Here is an 18061-nt window from a genome sequence, read left to right on the forward strand (position 1 = left end):
ATAATAATTTAAAATAAATATAGCTTGATATTGAAGACCATAATGTTCAAGTACAAATTAATCCTTTTTAAGGGAAAGTCTTTAATTTAATGTAAACAATTCATTATTAAGTCAATTATCCTCCGAGAAAGGCCTTTCAAGCACTCACCCAGTGCCACTCCACTTTCACAAAACCTTTCAAGGCTCAATCGCCAATAAACCGCATTAAATTCATAAACCAACTTTTCTGACGCGAAAAGAAAACATCAGCGAACTCTTGAGACAAATAAGCAATCTGCAGCAACTAGCTACCAATAACCAACAGCAAGGAGAAAAAAAATACACAAATATTTAAAATAATAACGACGAAAACAATCAATAAATATGAAACGTTTATGAAAAGTGTTGACTTGGGGGCGCAATCACCAATCCCAAACAACTGAAAATGGGCAAAAACAAAAGGTTCAGTCAGCATTGAAGCAATCCGAAGCAATCCAATTCAGCCATTCACTTTCGACAAGACAAGAAAAAGGTTGAAGTGGAACCATAAAAAATTGCCATGTCCAAGAAACCAGTGTAATTATGTATAACAAAGATGTACGAACAGGCAACAAGGGATCCCTTAAGAGACTTTCAAGTCAAGTAGCCGCCCCATCATCCCACCATGAATTTGGATTTGGATTTGGATTTGGAGGCACGAGCATACAGATTAATAGCGGCAATTTCGCGTAAATGGTTTTGCTGCCACTTCCAGTTAAAAACCGCAAATAAAACTGATTCCAGCGAGAAGTTGGTAACAACTAAGTGCCAAGGAAAAGCAAACGGGAATCATTCAGGGCTCTCTAAGCCCAAAAAAATATATAAATTTAGCTGCTGCTGCTGCGACTGCTGCTGCTGCTTTGCTTTTCATGATGGAAATAATGATGATGAGCGCGTCGGCTGAAAAACGCCGGCAGAGGAGGGCACCCGCTAGTTGGAGATCGGTTTTATGCATTTGCATTCATTATGTTTGGCACCGTCGACGCGACCACAACGTAACTCCAAGATCGGATCGGAATCGGAATCGGAATCGGTATTGGAGATCTTATAGTATAGTATAGTATATAGCCAGGTACTTACCAGGTAGCTTTGGCAACCGTCGTCACGTGATCGTGTCGCGTTCGTTCTTTCTGCTCGTCATTCATCTGTCGTCTAACTCGTCGTCTAACTCGTCGTCCAACTTGTGCAATCCACCTGTCGAATATCGGAGAATATGTCTCGCATCTGGATTTGTGTACCGAGCTCTTAACGTTTGTCTGCAGAAGTCGCTATCGAAGTCGTTTAGATCCGCGAGTGCCTGTCGATCAACTTGACCTTTCAGCTCTCAGATCAGGAAATTGTCTACATTCCTACCATAAAAATGTCTTCCACATTTACAATCTGGCCAATTGCTTTAATATATCTTTGCCTGAGTCCGGCAATAATAGTTGCCCAAGACTCGGAGTTTGCGGCACGCAACCACAAGGTGTGTACGCTGAAGCCTCACCCGCACAATTTAACCATAAATAATTCTGTCGAAAAACCAATTTCAAGAAACGCCAAATCTATCGGGAACAAGTGTTGCCACATGCGGGTGGCAAGATCCCAGACACCGCTTTCGAGACGGATCGCTTGTTTCTGAACCGCCTGCAAAAGGAGGGAATCGCAGTGCCCGATGGCATTGTGCCCGAGCAGCGGAGTCCCCAGGTAAATATCAGCAGGAGATCCTAGATCCTTCTTCGAAAAGGCTTGCAATGAACTGCTCTTCAAAACATGCAGCTCTGAGAATGATTTGGTTCAAATAAAAGGTTGCATTATCTGAATGCTGCCAATATAAATCTCTTTAAGAATAACATGAAAAAATAAGTTACAAAATAAGTTACAAAAGTTAGAATAATTATTTATTAATTATAACTAATAGCACTTTTATCAGTTTTGCTTAGCAGACTTTAAGATTAAATAAAACAATTTCTACAGATTTTTTTATTTCAGCAGAGCACTTTGATTTATGAAAAGAGTATAAATCTATTCAATATAAGCAAATTAAGGACAAATCAATTAATCATTTAGTTATGCATGTTATATATTTAAACCGTTGTTTTGCGATTAATTTTTCAAGTTCAGATATAAGGTTGGAACAGCAAACGCCAAACTTGGAAACATATATTTATAACTTTATAAGCTGCTTCTTTATTTTTATTGTCTGCAGTTCAATATTTTCGTAATCGCTAATTGCCTTAAAAAAAGTAATGATCATTAAAGATGCTTTAGGATATTTGAATACCTTTCGAGTTTTAACACTTAACAGAAAATTTTTCTTATATGTGGATCAGTTAAAAGATTTATTAAAGTTCTTAAGAACTTTATGTTCTTCATGCTGAGATGCTATATAAATAAATTTATTACCGTTTGTTTAAGTGCAACATACAAAATTAAAATTTATGGAAAAATTATATTCGATTTTTTTATAGCTCGTTAACTAATAAATTCAGTGCTAAACAGCTATAGAATTTATTTATCTTCTTCTCTAGCAAACAGCTAAGTTTACGAGTTGGTTGTAAAAATATTTAAATGTTGTGCATATTTTTTATGCCCATGGTATTGTTTTTTTTTCCTTAACAAATTTACACATTTACCATTATGAGATAAATTAGCTTTTTTGAGCTGAAATTAGCTTAAGTAGTTTAATTACCTTGTTGCTCAAAGAAGTAAGCCAAAGGATTTTAACATTAAATTAAATTAATTGGCTTTAAAGATTAATACATTAAAATGCTAGTCATATTTTTTTAATAATTTTAAAAATTAATAAACCTTTTAAGCTAGTTTACCTTGCATTTTTTATTAGGTGTACCAGTACTATAACAAGCCGATGCGAACGGTCTTCCACATCGCCCTGAGCTCGGATGGGAGGTACACGCCGCGGGAGGGACGATACCACTACCGCCAGGTGCCCACGGTGGAGACCACATACCTGTACCCGCAGGCGGTGGGTCGCCAGCACGTGGTGGTGCCGCCCAAGCACGGCCTTCCCGTCTACCGACAGCTCCAGTTGCACAATCCCCTTCTCAATCAGGTCAAGTTGCAGCCCAAGAAAAGTGAGTAGATAGAGATGGAGATTGGATGCCCCCTTTCCCAGTTCAAGCTAAATTTGCGCTATTGTAGTGCCCAATTTTCTGGAACTGGCGCCCTCGGTGGGCAAGAGCCATGCGAATCCATTAGCCGGATCGGCCAAGGCGCAGTCTTATCAGAATGTGAATCTCCTCCATGGTCACAGTCCGGTGCTGCCGGCTTTCAAGAAGACCGCCAAAGGCAGCAAGACCTATGTGGACAGCTATGGCACAACCCATGTGAGTTGATCGGGATTATGGGGATTTATGTAATACTCTAAAACTCTGTTTTTTTTCTAACTAGCTCTTCAGCGAATTTGACGACCTGCTGAGCAAACTGGACTTGCATCAACAGACCCGCAAGAATTATTAGTTTTAGTGCTTTTCACATGCCCAAATTTAGTAGAATTTATGGATGCGGCATTTCTGTTTATCTTTAGCCAAGAGTTAGGTTTACAAGTGGTTCGTAACCATTGTCTAACCATGTGCATATCATTTCAAAACTTTTGCCATACGCCCCCTCACCGATTAGTGCATTTCCATTCCCATTCCCAAGTTTGTAATCCATTCATGCCCAGCCCATACACAGAGAGAAATATTGTATTAAAATTCATCACCACAAATTATTTTTTAAATTAAAAGAACATTTAAAATGTATAATATTTTTTCGAGTAATTCTAAACTTATTATTTGTGATTAAAGCTTCGCTGAACAGTTTGTTACATTTCTTTTATCTAAGAATTCTTTTAAAATATCAGCATCATTATTTGGTTTTTGATTAAAAGGATTTTTTGGCTCTCTGTACCAAGTTGCATCCACACATCGCTTGCTAACCCATCCATCCACATATTGTACCGTCTTAGCCAGGCCAAGCGATATGGGAATTCATTCGTATTTAGCTAGTTAAGCGTAAACAATTTGTATCTTGCAAAATAAACCCAGCCCGTGCTGCATTGTACTTTCCCACATCAGTCATATATGATAATTATGCGGAGACGAAGGAGCATTACGCTGCAAGCGGTTCGTTTACTTTGGCAATAATTGAAGCAGAGCTAAGTAATTTGCCAATTTGAAATGAAAAAGCTTGCGCCAACAGCTTCCAGCGCAAAAATCGAAACCGTTACGAAGACTTAAATCGGAACGGTACCCTTGAAAGCTCCATGCTCAAGTGGTTGCCGCTGGAAAACTCCAGTTTAGTTTGATTTTCAAACCCAACTCGGACGGTTGTCTCTCCAACTCTAAAGCCTCCAAGCTACCAACTTCAACGTAGGCGGAAAATATATATATATTGAACATAATGATGCCGAAGCTGGGTTGTTTCTCTTTTTGGCTAATGGTCGTCATCGGAGCCGCTGTTTCCATCGAAGTTCAGGTGAGGATTGAGGATCGGGTGTCTCGAGTGTATAATTATGGGGAGGAATCAATTAAGAGGAGCGTGCGCCACCCCAATTGACAAAGCTCTGGGTGTCTTAGCCACGTTCACTTTTGACCCAAAAATTGTAACATGCAATATGTGTACGAGTGCCGACGATTGTGGCCATAAAGAGGCAGTGCCGCGCGGGGATTTGCGGGGTATTAAAACCGGATTGGGGCACGAGCTCTTGTGGCTGACTTATGCAACGGCCACCATTTGATATGTTTACAGAAATTCGGCTATCTTTTCAATCCACCGCAAGCGGAACACCAGCAGCATCATGAGGAGAAGCAAGATCTGAACAAGATACCCGGAGTTCCGGGCGTGGATTATCCAGTTTACCATGAGGTTCCGCACACCCACTTCAGTTGCCACAACGTTCCGGCCACGCCGGGTATGTACGCCAATGTGGAGACGGGTTGTCAGGCATATCACGTCTGCCACGATGGACGCGAAGGTGACCAGGGTGCCAAGTTCCTCTGCACCAATGGCACCATCTTCAATCAAAAGGAATTCGCGTGCGACTGGTGGTACAATGTCAAGTGCGAGGAGGCCACCAACTTTTACCAGTAAGTTTCAAGTTTTTCTTTTTTAATATTTCTTTTAAAAAATGTTATCTTTTTAGTTTAAATGCTGATCCGGAGCACAATCCATACTTCCCCAAAAAGAAACCTGAACTGGAGCCTTATGCTAATGATATTCATGATGCCAGCAAGTTTCTGATACAAGCCTAATTCAATTCTCATTCTCGTTTTGTTGTTGTTCTTTCACACTTGTAAATAAAACATGAGTAATTTAGATTTCATTTTTCTTTTTAACGGACCGAATAAATTTGCATTGTTTTTTGTCCTGGAATAAAATTAATTAAATTATAAACAAATGTGTATCGTTGTCTTAATAAAAATATTAATACAAATAAAAAATTTGTAGACCTAGCTTTACAAAAGAAAAATATGGTACGTTACATAATTTTAACCTTTTTTTAAAAATCGGAAATTCGAACCAAGTAACGGTTAATTAATTACCAGTATATACTAGATTCATTTTAGTATATTTTATGAGAAAGTATATTTTACAAGAAAGCGAGTTGTTTCGGTAATTTGCACCAGTTAGTGTCACTGCCTTATTAAAAACAACAGCAATAAATATTCTCGAATAAAAATCGCTCTCGAAATTAGGAATAGGTAGAAAAATGAATCTTTTAGATCTGCCGCAGACGGTGCTCCTAGACATCTTCGAATGGTTGCCCTACGATGAAGTGGCCAAAAAACGAGAGGTGAGTGTTGGCCAAATGGGAAATCCAAAAGTCTCTGGACGGTGACTTAAACTAGACGTTTCCATCTAGGTGTGCACACTTTTCAATTACCTTGGCCAGCAGGTCTTAAATAAGGGATTCAATAAGATTATTATGGCCCATGCCAAGAATTTTAAACGCATCAAATCTATGCTGCCACGACGTGAATCAGAACGCAGGTGAGTTGCGCATCATTCGCGAGACATCGAAACATCTAGTGATTTCAATTTGTTGCTTCTTTAGGAACCACATACTATCCCGCCACTCGGACATACTGACCTCCATTGAGACGCGCATTTCGATGTTGACCATGACGTACTCCAAGTTCATCGACCTCAACATCTGCTGCTTTATACCCGGCCGCGTTCTCGACGAGATCAACAGCATCCTGCGCATTCTGAGCACCTCCACCAAGCAGCTGCGACCTCACGAGGTCCTGCAGGAACTGCGAGACATCTCCTCTATGGCCATTGAGCACTTCGACGAGAAAATTGCCGTTAACTTCAAAATGGAACACCGGAAACAACTGGCGGAATCCACGGCGGCCGGAACTCGGCTGGTGGTCTGCAGTGCCCTCGGCGACATCAGTTTCAGCGGCGTCAAGCGAAACGGAATCAGTCGACCCGTGGTGGATCATGCCCTCGTCCAGCAGGCCCTCGTGCAGTTGGCACCCATCTGCGCCAGCAAACCAGCACAGCCAGAGTCCCAGCAAAGGGATCGCGTCTCCAAGCACATCCTCAAGCAATACCAACTCCAAAGGACACTTATGCAAAAAGTACGCACCCTTGAGATGTCGCGCAAGGTGCAAGATCGCCGGCTGCAGGATGCCGTCTCCACGATAACAGAACTGACCACCCAGGTGTCGGAACTGAAGCGCCAAATGGAGGATGTGTTGGCCAATATGCCCAGCTGTGGCGTCAAGCGACAGGCGGTGGCCAGTGCGGACTGCATGCCACCGGCCATTAAAAAACCCAAGGTCTAGCCAAGGATTAGGTTAAGAAATTAGATTACAAAAAAAAAAAATGAAAAAATGAATGAAAGAAAGAAAACTCCCCTCCAGACGAATTTTAGCTGATAGTTGGAGTACGTAGCATAAACTAGACAGTGCAGCTTCGATATATCGCGTTAAGATTTATTGTTGCACTTGTTACTTAAATATTGTATTACTACTATATAAATACATTGAACATCTAGTGAAAAGTTCTCATTTACGCAATCGCAATCGCCGGTCCTTGATGGATTTTTCGTCTTTATCGTTTTTGGTTGAATGAACAGTATGGTTTGGGTTTACATATTTTATTTATAGCCCTTGCCACAACTGCAGTCATCGATAGTAACTCTGGCTTTCGTCTAGTTCGTTTATTGGCGGAGATCCATCCCGGGACGGTCCCTTGTTGCTATTGTTAGTGTTAAAACTACTGCTCTATGCGGGAATTGTGGATATCTGGGCTCTGGTGTTCGTTCTATGATGCTATGGTAATTACTCGTTATCTTAGCGTATAAAAGGTAGTAGAAATTGCAACACGTTAGCATGGTTTCTTTGAGGGATCGTCTGACTTAATTCGAAGCTAACTACGTACATATACACTATGCTCTCTATATACAATAACACAAATATAGGGTTAATAACATTTTTCGGGATCGGGGGTACATATTGCATAACAAAAAAAACCAAATGGAAAACAAAAATCATTGCAAACTTCTTATCGACATAATGTGTATCAACTAGTCAAAATTGAAAGCATTGCCACGTTGAAATAGTAAATAGTTATAGTTACTATCAACATCAGATCCTTCGCTCTTATCATACAGTTAGTAATAGTGTCAGTTAGTCAACTGGGAGATAAACGTTGCATAAACATATATATATCCGTGTTTTGTGGCTCGCTGTTCCAACGCTCCATTCTTCATTCCGCATTTATAGGTGCATGGATCAACTCGTAGTCATTACTATATTTCACCCAATCATCAGTTAGGCTGCTCACTAGCGATGGCGAATCACAAATGTATACACATTTCTTTGAATATGTACATCAGCGAGGGATTCCTAATCCGTATTCTTATCTGTATCTCTGTTTGTGTCTGTATCTGTCTTGCGCCGCCGATTAGTAACGACGCCGACGATGCTACTTTTTCTTTACCACTGCCTTGTGGTTAATCTTCTCCTGCAGTTGCCGGATTAGCTGCTGTATATCATCCACGTTGTACGCGTAGATTAGCTTGCATTGCTTGGCCTGGATGTTCCCATTGTTGAGGTTCTTCAGCGCGTGCTGCAGGCAATAGATGTTGCCATCCTCGGTGCGCACCATCGATATGTACAGGTTGGCGCGGCACAGATCGCACTCGCTTTCGATTGACTTGTATGGCGGCTGTGGCTGCTTCTTGGCCTTCTGGTTCTTCTCCGTCTGCACTTTCTCGGTGGATGTTACGCCAGCAGCCTGAAAAGTGTTTAAATAAATTATTAAAATTGTTGCAGTTCTTATAAAACCTATTCTTTTTTGGCATTTATAAAATCTTTAATTAACTCACCCTAAGCTGTTCTCTGGCAGCGGATTCCTTTTCGCAAACATCGTTGAGCATGGGCAACATTTGATGCAGAGCCTCGGAATTTACCCGCTGGTCATAGCCCAAAGCAAACAGCAGTTGCTCCAACGAGAACATGGCCGGCTCACAGCTCTCATGGATGTCCTATAAACCAAACAATTATTAGTCTCTGTGTTCAATGCAATAAACAGACTAAAACACTCACCCTGAAATCATCCTTGGCCAGATCCAGCCAGGACATGGTGGCGAAGTAAACGCTCTCGGAGACCACGTAACCGGTGGCCAGACTGGAGGTGTAGGCCCGTGGGAACACCACTATGAACTCGCCCGGCTTCTGCTCGATGCGGCACAGCGAGACGCCGCGATCCGTGAGCATGTGCGGTGGCACCATCACCGTATCACAGGGCAACCAGATCGTCTTGTTCTGGCAGTGCGTCGGTATCAACGAGGTCAGCGCCGCTCTGAAGTTGGCACTCTGATCGTCGGGAATGCCGTACCACAGTTTGGAGGCGCCCGTGTGCAGGTACTCGATCCAGGACAGGCCATGAGGATCCCGGTACCAGCAGCAGGCGGAGAAGAGCATGCCCACGTGGAGCGTGGGAACGGTGACGCCCATGACGGGACCCAGGGAGCGCAGCACGGAGCCCGAGTTGTTGGTCAACACCTTGAGGTTCCACGGATGCCTGGCATAGTTGGAACCCTTGCCCTTGGGACCAGGACTAGGAAAACCATAACCCCAACCGGAGCTGTCAATGGAGCCCGAGTGGACGCAGACATGGCTATCGCGGACGGCCACATGTCGCCAGAACTCCGCCTCCACTTCGTTGACGGTGGGATCGGTGCTCTTGAACCACAGCGCCATCGTGTTGCGGGCAATCCTGTAGAACTGGCTGAGCGCCATGCTCCTGCCCTTCACAATGCACTCCATGGACACGCCGTCGATCTCCTCCTCGGACTCCTCGTCCTCGTCGCTGCTCACGTCGTCCTCCTCGTTGGACACGCTCTCCGTGTTCACAAAGCGATCCGCATTCCGTCTTGCTCGCGCTTCCCGCTTGGCCCAATCCGCTTCCACCTCGTCGAAGAGCTTCTGGCGCTCCGCCGGCGACAGTGTGTCGTAGGGCAACAGGTACTTGCAATAGATGTCGTCCAGTTTGGTCACCCGATCCTGGGCCAGCTTGGGTATGCACATCTCCTCTGCCACACGCGCCCACTTCTTCTTCTCGATTACCTCCTTTAGGCCACCGAGTTCCTGGACAGTGTGATATAGACGCGGCAGATCCACCTCCATGCCACCGATCCAGGGTGGATGATTCATCACGATACTCTGGGTAGCCAGGTACTTCTTGATCGCACTCAGCTCCTTGGCACTCGGTCCCCAGCGATGGAGCATCTTGTGCACATACTGATTGTACGCCGTGAAGCGCATCTCGTCCGATATCCGGCATTCCGGCTTGAAGCTGGCCGGCGGAATGATCTTACAGATCCCAAACCTGGCCGCTATCGGGGTGATCCGTTCGATGAACTCAATGGGATCGGCGAACTCCTTTTCCGTGGGCCTGAAGATGGGCGCCTCCACCATCTGGGTGGGATCGTCGTGGCGCGGGAAAGCCGTATTGTTGGCCATCTTGATGGGTGTGTCATCCTTGTACTTCTTGGCCACCGCCGCTGCCGTGGAACTGGTCTGGGCAGCTGTACGGGATTTGGCCGAACCGGAGAAGAGCGATGAGTTCGAGTTGACACGCACCAAACTGGAAGCGCCGGGAGCAGCAGTTCCTCCTGCGCCCGCTGCTGCCGAAGTGCTCGCCTTGGGCAAACTCTTCAGGCTCGTCGTCGTGGAGGCCGCATCATTGCTGGCCGCATGGAGCAGCGTTTTCACCAGCTCGTTGGTATTCAGTGATTCTGGCAGCGGTTTCGAGTTGGTGTCCATCTGCGCCTTGGTCACCAGAGTGGCCTGCATCACCACCTTCTGGTTGGGACCGTCGGGTCCCTCTCTTCCCAGCTTAACTGCCACTCCTTGGATGCCGCCATCCCCACTGCCGCCCACTCCAGCTCCTTGCAGGGGTATGTAGAAGGTGGCACCCTCTGCATCCGAATCTCCGCTGGCTTCCACCGCCGGTGCTGGTGTTGGTGGAGCGGGAGCCTGCGGCTGTTGCTTTTTGGCTCCTCGTCCGGTGGTGGCCTTCGGTTTGCCATCGATCTTGCAGTTCTCCGTGGGACTCAGCGTCAGTTGGACAGCAGTGGCTGCCGCGGCGGCTGCAGCTCGTTTCTTGGTCGGAGATCGCTCGCTTAATGCATTGGAAACGGGTGCTGGCGTAGGAACAGGACTGGGTTCCGCCCGCCGACGATTGCCCGGCTTGGTGGCCGCTTCCTCCTCCTTGCCAAAGGCATAAACCGATTCCCGTTTGGATCCTGCTCCACCGCTTGGAGCACTTGCAGCCGGTTTGGTCTCCGCCTGCGGCTGTTGAGCTTTGGAGTTCTTTTGATTGTAGACCGGCGTCCGCTTTGGATTCGGTGGTGTGGGTGCCGCTGGCGGGGAAGCTATCGAAGTGGCACCTGCACCGCCAGAGGCAGCAGCAGTTTTCTTGCCCTTCTCCGGTTTTTGCTTGACGGCCGGTGGCGGAGTGGGACTGCTCTTGGATGGCGTTAGGGAAACAGGAGTGGGCGTGGACGAAACGGGAGTGGGAGGCGTGGTGGCTGCACTTCGCGGCGCAGCCTTCGATGCGATGGCTTTGATCGACTCCTTGACCTTTCGATCGTTGATCCTCTTTTCGGCAGCCGTCGGCTCATTGGATGTCAGTTTCTGGGTGAGATTTACCGGCGTCGAGGATTTGTCGTAATCCAGGGCATCGCAATCCTTGCCATCGGCCAGCTCGAGGTGTTCCTTGCGATTCGGCGGAGTGACCAGCACGGGCGTGGCCTTCAGTGATGGTCCCTTCGCCGACCAGGCGCTCTCACTCTTGCCGAGATCACCGCGCGTATTCTTCGACGACGAACTGAAGCTCGCACTCAAATCCTTGTCATCTCTCGTCGGTGGCGGAGTGGTGGACTGCTGCGGTCTCAGACTATCATCGAAATCGTCATCCAAATCGTCTTGGATCTCATCCGGATTCGAGGAGCATTCGATGAGCCACTTCTGGATCTGTTCGTGGGTCATGTTCACCTTCGCCTTGCGTCGCTCTTTGCTGGACAACTGATCGCCAAAGTATCCCTCGGTGGGCACCACTGGTCCCAGCACGGGCTTGTGGATGGAGCCACACTTGCCCAGGGTGCACTTGGTGTTGTCCGGTCCGGAACTCTGGGCCAAACTCACGCTGGCAATCCCAAAGATCTTGCCCGATTCCTCCTTGCTTGGCATCAGTGTGGCCTGCGCCAAGATGCTTCCAATCTCGTCCTTCAGTGGATCGGAATTGGCACCTGCTCCGCCTGCTGCAGTTCCTCCTCCACTGTTGCTGTGCGCCGGTGGTGGCGTTGAGGTGGCCGTCACCGTGGTTGCAACTGTCGGCTGATGAGCCACTGCCGCCGCCGACGAAGTGGAGGCCACGGCCATTGGAGCTGCGTTCACGGTGGAGGCAACACTCATGCTAAGATTCAAGCTGGACGTCTGGATGACCACCTGGCTGACTGGCGGCGACGGCGGTGGCGGTGCCAACGGGCTCTTGGTTGCCGAGGAAGGAGTGCCCACTGTGGTGGCGCTCGTACCCGACGTGGGCATAAACTTCACCGGCGACGGACTGGGAAAGGTGCTGGACGACGATCTCGGCAGTGGACTCCGCTCGTACTTGGGCGTCAGAAAGTTCGGATTGATCTTGGGACACTGGTACGCCTCAATGGGCGGCGGATAGGTGGTCGGTGGCGTCTGATACTTCAGCGGCGAGGTTCCCTGCGCGGGAGTCTTACTCCCCGATGGAGTTCCTCCGCCTCCAAATTGATGGGTGGGCGTCGGTGGTGGACGCACATAGCCGGAATGATAGTGGGGCGATGCCTGCGGCAGATACGAGGAGGTCTTCGGGAAACCCACTGCACCGCTGGCACTTCCGGGCAGCGCATAGGTGGCGGGCACATTTAGGATCTTGGACGTCGGCACCGGCGGCTTCTTCTCCATGGTTTTGAGCGGTGAATAACTGGCCGGCATGCAGGGAAACATGGGCATGCTGCCCAGCGTTGGCGTGGCCTTGGCCGTCAACGGGAGCATGGTCAATTGGGTGGTGCAAGCGGTGGTTGCCGGTGGTGTGCTGGTGGTCACCGCCAGCGAGGGAGCCACCGAAGAAACTAAGGGCGTGGGCACCGTGATGGCCGACGGAAATGTCGCCAATTTGGGCGGTGGACTGGGCATCTTCGGTGGTGTCACCTCCTCCTTATCTTTGGCTGCCACCACCGGAACTTTGATGGCCAACGGCTCGTCATCGGAGTCACTGAAGCTCTTCTCCAGCTTGCGCTTCGTTTCGTTCAGCTCCTCGTTGATGAGAAAGTCCTCCTCCTCGTCGGAGTCGACTTTTGAATGTTCGGACTTGGCTTTGGGCTTGGCCTGCTGCTCCGCCATCTTGGCCAGCGCTCCCTTCTTCACCAGCATGCCCTCGATGGGCGGTTTGGGCGGCGGTGGAGCGGCAGCAGCCGATGCCCTGCCCGCCTTGGGCGGACGACCTCGTCGTGCGGGGGGCGGTGGCTTCTCCTCCTGGGCTTCCGGTGGAGAGGGGGACGCATCATTAGCGGTGGCTTCTATCGGATCTGCGGCTGCTGCTGCCGGGGAATCCTTGGGTCGTGGCGACGGCTTACGGGATGATTTGCCTGCCGAAGACACCGTCGTGGCCTCCGGCACGTTTAACTTTCCCGCCGCATTGCGTTTGATTTCGTTCTCCATCTTCTCCATCTCCTTGACATTTGGGATGTCCGGGAAGCTGCTCATCGAAAGGTCATCCTCCTCATCGTCGGCCAGCTGCAGTTTGTGACCAATGATGCCCATGTAAATGGCTGCCGCTTCCTTGGTTTTGCGGGACGGACGTTGCGTTCGCTGAGGCTCCAACTCCGCGGAGTCCTCCGATGCCTTGCTCTTCGCCGCCGTCTTCCGAGATCCGCGTGCATTGGTGGCGGCCTTCTTCGATGAGGGTGGCGCCAGTTCAAGCTCATCGGCTGGCGTGTCCTCGGCTTTCTTTTTACCGGCTTTCCCTCTTTTCCCGCCACTTGGCGGTTCCTCTACTTTGCTCTCTGGAACAGGTTCCTTTTCCTTTTCCTTCTCCTTTTCTTTTTCCTTTTTTTCCCTTGCCTTTTCCTTCTCTAGCTCCTTTTCCTTCTCCTTGAGCCTTTCTTTCTCCAGCTGCTTTTCCCTTTCGGCTTCTTTTTCCTTTTCCTTCTCGAGCTTTTTGGCTGCCGCCTTGCGATTCCTGGCCGCAGGAGCAGCTGAAGCAGCCGCTCCCTTCTTGGGACTCGCCCCCTTGCCGCCCTTCTTCAACTTAATTGACTTGGCCAGCGGCTGTTCGTCATCCGAACTGAAATCGAAGACGTTCAGGCTTTTCTTGCCCTTGGAACCGGCACCGTGTTGACCGTCTCCGTTTTCCAGCTGCTGCTTGGCGTCTTTGGCATAAATACTGGAATTCGTCTTCTCCTTGGCTTCCTTAATCTGCTTGGCAGGCTCGGCTGGCTCTTTATCCGGTTTGTTTGGCGGCGGTTCTGGTTCCTTTTTGGGCTCTTCCTTTGGCGGCTCGGGGGTGCCAGGTTCCTCGTTGTGCGGAGGAACCTTGACTGGCTCGAAAAAAGCCCGCTGTCTTGTCATGCGGCCCGACGACTCGGGTGAGGGTATAAATATGGGCGACTCCCGTTGCCTTACGCGCTTCACTGGTGCCTTGTCCTTCGAAGCTGTCTGGGATTCGGGTGTGGGCTCCACTGCTGCTGCTGCTGCTTTCTTGCCCGCCGAGGGACGTCCTCTTTTGGTCGGTTCTGCTGCTTTCACAGGACTATCCACCTTCACCTCTTCGCCATTGCGCGAAGTGGCATCGTGAGCGGAGAAGAACTCATCCTCATCCTCATCGGCTTCGTCGAGATCCTCCGACTGGTCATCGTCTATGATGGGTTTACTCTCCTTAGCAGTGGATCGATTCGAGCGGCGCTTGTTGTTCGATGCTGCTGCTGTTGTTATTGCCTTGTCAGGAGTCACAACTGATCCGGCTGCTCCCCTGCCACGTGCTCCTCGTCGATTGCCATCGGTGACAACCTCCGCCCGTTTGCGTACCGCTCCTGGCAGCACAGGAGTTGGAGTTGGCGCCAGAGTTTCCGTGACTCCGGCTGCAATGAGATGGTTTTTATCACTGGCTGCTTTTTCTGCTGTTGGTGTCTTCTCCGTGGCCTCGGGAACTGCAACTGGCGTATCCACTTTCTTTGCCGCTCCTTTGGCGGGACGACCACGCTTCTTTTTGTTTGCCGCCAAGCTCGCTCGACTGTTGTTGGCCTTTTTTGCATTGTTATTATTGTTGGCTCCCGTCGTCGTGGCATCCGAATCCTTGGACTTGCCCTGATTGAGGAAGTCCAGGTGGGCGGGCAGCGCAGGAGTGCCGCGAAAGCAGAGAAAGGTGAGAAAGTCCTGCGCCTTTGGGCACTTGTTGGGCAGGATCTCGATGGGCGGCTGAGAGCTATCCGCTCCGGAGGTGCTGGGCCCCGATCCGGATCCAGTTGCCGCTGCTACTGCGCTGTAGGCGTTGCTCGACGAGCTGCTGGGTGCACTCTGACCCTGGGCGAACTTGCGCTGAGCCTGCACCTTCGTTCTGCAAATGGAAAGTGACAAATCAGCGGTGTGAGTGGTTTTTATTTTGGGAAAAAGAGGCAACTTGATACAAATTGGATAAGTCAATATTAATAAAGATCATAATTAAGGCCATTCAGGTCTGTATTACAAGGGAGCATAAACAGTGGGCTCACGATAAGAAAATATTGCTTCAACGTCGTATGAATAATTTCATTGCTTCATTATGTTCAATTTTTGGGTTATTAACCCTGTAAATGATCAGTAAATTCTCTCCAATATTCACTAAGAAATTCCTAAGACGTAGTTGAAATATTTGGGCAAACATAAACTTACAATTTGATAATCTAACATTGATTTAAGTGACTAATCAATGAAAGTGATTTTGTTGACTTTATTTACTAACTAAAATTATTAAGAGTTGAATAATCCACAAAACTTTGCGTTAATAGTGATAATAAACAAGAATAAAGTAGTTTAGATATTTGATTTCCTAATTTAGCATAGTGACTAACCACTGTTGGTGCCACCTGCTCGAGGGGGATCCCCCCTCTGGCCCACTGCTCCCACCCGTAAACGACGGATGCGAAACACCCCTTCGTGGAGAAAAAAACAACAACAACAACTACGCCACGACACGCTGTTCACGCTGGCTTATACAATTGAAACCCCCCTCCACCCACACCAACAGTTACTCCCCTTGGCGTGCCCCCAACCCTGCCCCCCTCCTCTACATTTGCAATCATTCGAAGCGCTGCGACGTCATCTTCGTAGTGCCACACACACTTATTTGTGTTGCTGGACAAAAACCCATTTTCCGAGGAATAACTTACCTTTTGGGCATTTCTGGGGAGGACTCGATGGCCGCCACTGCCGAAGGAGGCGCCAATGTGGAGGCGGTGGGCGTACCACCTGGCGGAGGCGGCGGGGGCGTCTCCGTCTCCTTGCGGCGACGCTTGTTGTTGTTGTCTTTGGAGACAACCATTTTGTTGCCAACTTTTCGCGCCTCTTTTTCACTCGCCTCTTTTCTCTCGCTCGCGCGCGTTCCTTCTTTGAATTAATTATTGTTATTATTATTTATTATCCGCACATCCGATTCTCGGCCGGATTCTTCTTTATTATGTATAGATTTGCACATATATATATGTATATATATACATATGTATATCTACAACAAATAGCGTTTTTGTTGCTGCTTCTGCTGCAGCACGCAATTTTCGTATTTTCGCTTCATCTTTACGTGCTTAAGCGGCTGTTCTAGCTCTCAAAATGTACACTAAAATGCTGATTATTGTCTCTTTTGTCTGCTGTACACTGGGGGTTCACATTTCAAACACAGCAAGTGCTGCAAAATTCATTTTCTTTCGCGAGATTTGCTTGCACATATTTTTTTCGTCTTCTGCTTCTTCTTACACCGCTTTTGCTTTGTGTCATGGCGGACAGGCGAGCTGCCAGACATTCGACCCAGGGCTGCGTAAACAGCTGGCCAGACTGCGGGACTTACTTCGAATCTGGCAAGGCTGGTCCACTCTGTGAGTTGACAAAAATTTTGTGGGCTGTAAAAGCTATTTTTTGTTCGATAAATCTACACACAAGAGGTAATTAAGTGAATATAAGTAAGATGAGCGACGGCGCAGGTAACTGGTGTTTAATTGAATCCGATCCCGGGGTCTTCACTGAGCTCATTCGCGAATTTGGTGAGTTATTGGCGCGCTTTGCTAGCGACGCCGGCAATTTTAACAGGGAAAAGCTACTAATGCTATCTACTTAAAACCAGGCTGCGATGGTGCCCAAGTGGAGGAAATTTGGAGCCTGGACAGCGAGTCGTTCAAGAATCTGGAGCCCATCCATGGCCTGATCTTCCTGTTCAAGTGGGTGCATGAGGACGAGCCTGCTGGCAAAGTGGTCCTAGATCGGGAGAACATTTTCTTCGCCAAGCAGGTCATCAACAATGCCTGCGCCACCCAAGCGATTCTGAGTCTGCTGATGAACCTGGAACACGAGGACATCAAGCTGGGCGAGACCCTAACAAACTTCAAGGAGTTTTGCCAGTGCTTCGATCCCTACAACAAGGGATTAACTTTGAGCAACGCCAGTCAGATCCGCACGGTGCACAACTCCTTTGCCCGCCAGACGCTCTTCGAGCTGGACATGAAAAATCAAAACAAGGACGAGGACGTATACCACTTTGTGGGCTACATGCCCATCGGGGGAAGACTGTACGAACTGGATGGCCTGCGGGAGGGACCCATTGATCTGGGGGAAATTGGGCCGGAGCAGAACTGGATCGATGTGGTGCGACCAATCATTGAGAAGCGCATGCAGCGCTACAGCGACGGGGAGATCCACTTCAATCTGATGGCCCTGATCTCGGACAGGCAGCGCATCTACGAGCAGCAGATCGACAAGCTGCTCAATCCAGCTCCCAATGCCATGGACACGGAGGAGGACCGCCAGACGGAGATCAGCAGTCTGCGCACCTACATTCAGTACGAGATCCAGAAAAAGAAACGCTACAAAGTGGAGAACGTGCGCCGCAAGCACAATTACTTGCCCTTCATCGTGGAGCTCCTTAAAATGCTGGGCGAAACTGGCCAACTGATGCCCATCTACGAGAAGGCCAAGCAGAGGGCGCTGGATCGCGAACAGGCTCAGCGCAAAAAGGAGAGCAACTAGGCATTTAACGTAAATTTTCCACGTTGGGCAATTTCAAATTGCTGCGTTTACAAAATAAAACAGAAAGAAAAGATCAGAAATTCGGTCAAAGAACGAAGAGGAGCCAGTTAATATCGCTCATTAGTAGTTAGATGAAACTGCCTTTGTACTGTACTTTAGTTTTTATATTCACTATCCTGCTCTCTGCCAGTTAATCGTACGCAATTCTGCGTGATAAGCTAAATATACCTAATATCTATAGTAAAAAATTTAAATAGAACGCAAAAATAAACAGTTTCGGTAACGTAAAGAAAACGACT

At 48.2% G+C, this 18061-nt stretch overlaps 5 protein-coding genes across 5 annotated transcripts; 4 read left to right on the plus strand and 1 right to left on the minus strand.

Moving 5' to 3' along the window:
• The first annotated feature begins 998 nt into the window (after window positions 1-998).
• On the plus strand, window positions 999-4086 carry LOC108087412. The gene is made up of 5 exons (XM_017184751.2): window positions 999-1483; window positions 1552-1704; window positions 2843-3092; window positions 3160-3344; window positions 3409-4086. Exons 1-5 carry the CDS (start codon window positions 1379-1381, stop codon window positions 3475-3477), a joined length of 762 nt encoding a protein of 253 aa, XP_017040240.1. The 5' UTR covers window positions 999-1378; the 3' UTR covers window positions 3478-4086.
• Window positions 4087-4296: 210 nt separating this feature from the next.
• On the plus strand, window positions 4297-5357 carry LOC108087413. Its single transcript, XM_017184753.2, has 3 exons — window positions 4297-4476; window positions 4750-5087; window positions 5144-5357. Exons 1-3 carry the CDS (start codon window positions 4402-4404, stop codon window positions 5250-5252), a joined length of 522 nt encoding a protein of 173 aa, XP_017040242.1. The 5' UTR covers window positions 4297-4401; the 3' UTR covers window positions 5253-5357.
• A 265-nt stretch (window positions 5358-5622) lies between these two features.
• LOC108087493 (F-box only protein 28) lies at window positions 5623-7034 on the plus strand. The gene is made up of 3 exons (XM_017184883.2): window positions 5623-5794; window positions 5864-5991; window positions 6056-7034. The coding sequence occupies exons 1-3, from the start codon at window positions 5711-5713 to the stop codon at window positions 6792-6794; spliced, it is 951 nt and encodes a 316-aa protein (XP_017040372.1). The 5' UTR covers window positions 5623-5710; the 3' UTR covers window positions 6795-7034.
• LOC108087492 (titin) lies at window positions 6924-16511 on the minus strand. Its single transcript, XM_017184882.2, has 4 exons — window positions 15920-16511; window positions 8562-15108; window positions 8342-8500; window positions 6924-8250 (listed from the first exon to the last, which is right to left on the minus strand). Exons 1-4 carry the CDS (start codon window positions 16069-16071, stop codon window positions 7939-7941), a joined length of 7170 nt encoding a protein of 2389 aa, XP_017040371.2. The 5' UTR covers window positions 16072-16511; the 3' UTR covers window positions 6924-7938.
• A 78-nt stretch (window positions 16512-16589) lies between these two features.
• On the plus strand, window positions 16590-18059 carry LOC108087445 (ubiquitin carboxyl-terminal hydrolase isozyme L5). The gene is made up of 2 exons (XM_017184799.2): window positions 16590-16783; window positions 16864-18059. Exons 1-2 carry the CDS (start codon window positions 16708-16710, stop codon window positions 17760-17762), a joined length of 975 nt encoding a protein of 324 aa, XP_017040288.1. The 5' UTR covers window positions 16590-16707; the 3' UTR covers window positions 17763-18059.
• The last annotated feature ends 2 nt before the right edge of the window (window positions 18060-18061 follow it).

This window comes from Drosophila ficusphila, unplaced genomic scaffold (genome assembly GCF_018152265.1).
Source record: "Drosophila ficusphila isolate 14025-0441.05 unplaced genomic scaffold, ASM1815226v1 contig_106, whole genome shotgun sequence".
Lineage (NCBI taxonomy): Eukaryota > Metazoa > Arthropoda > Insecta > Diptera > Drosophilidae > Drosophila > Drosophila ficusphila.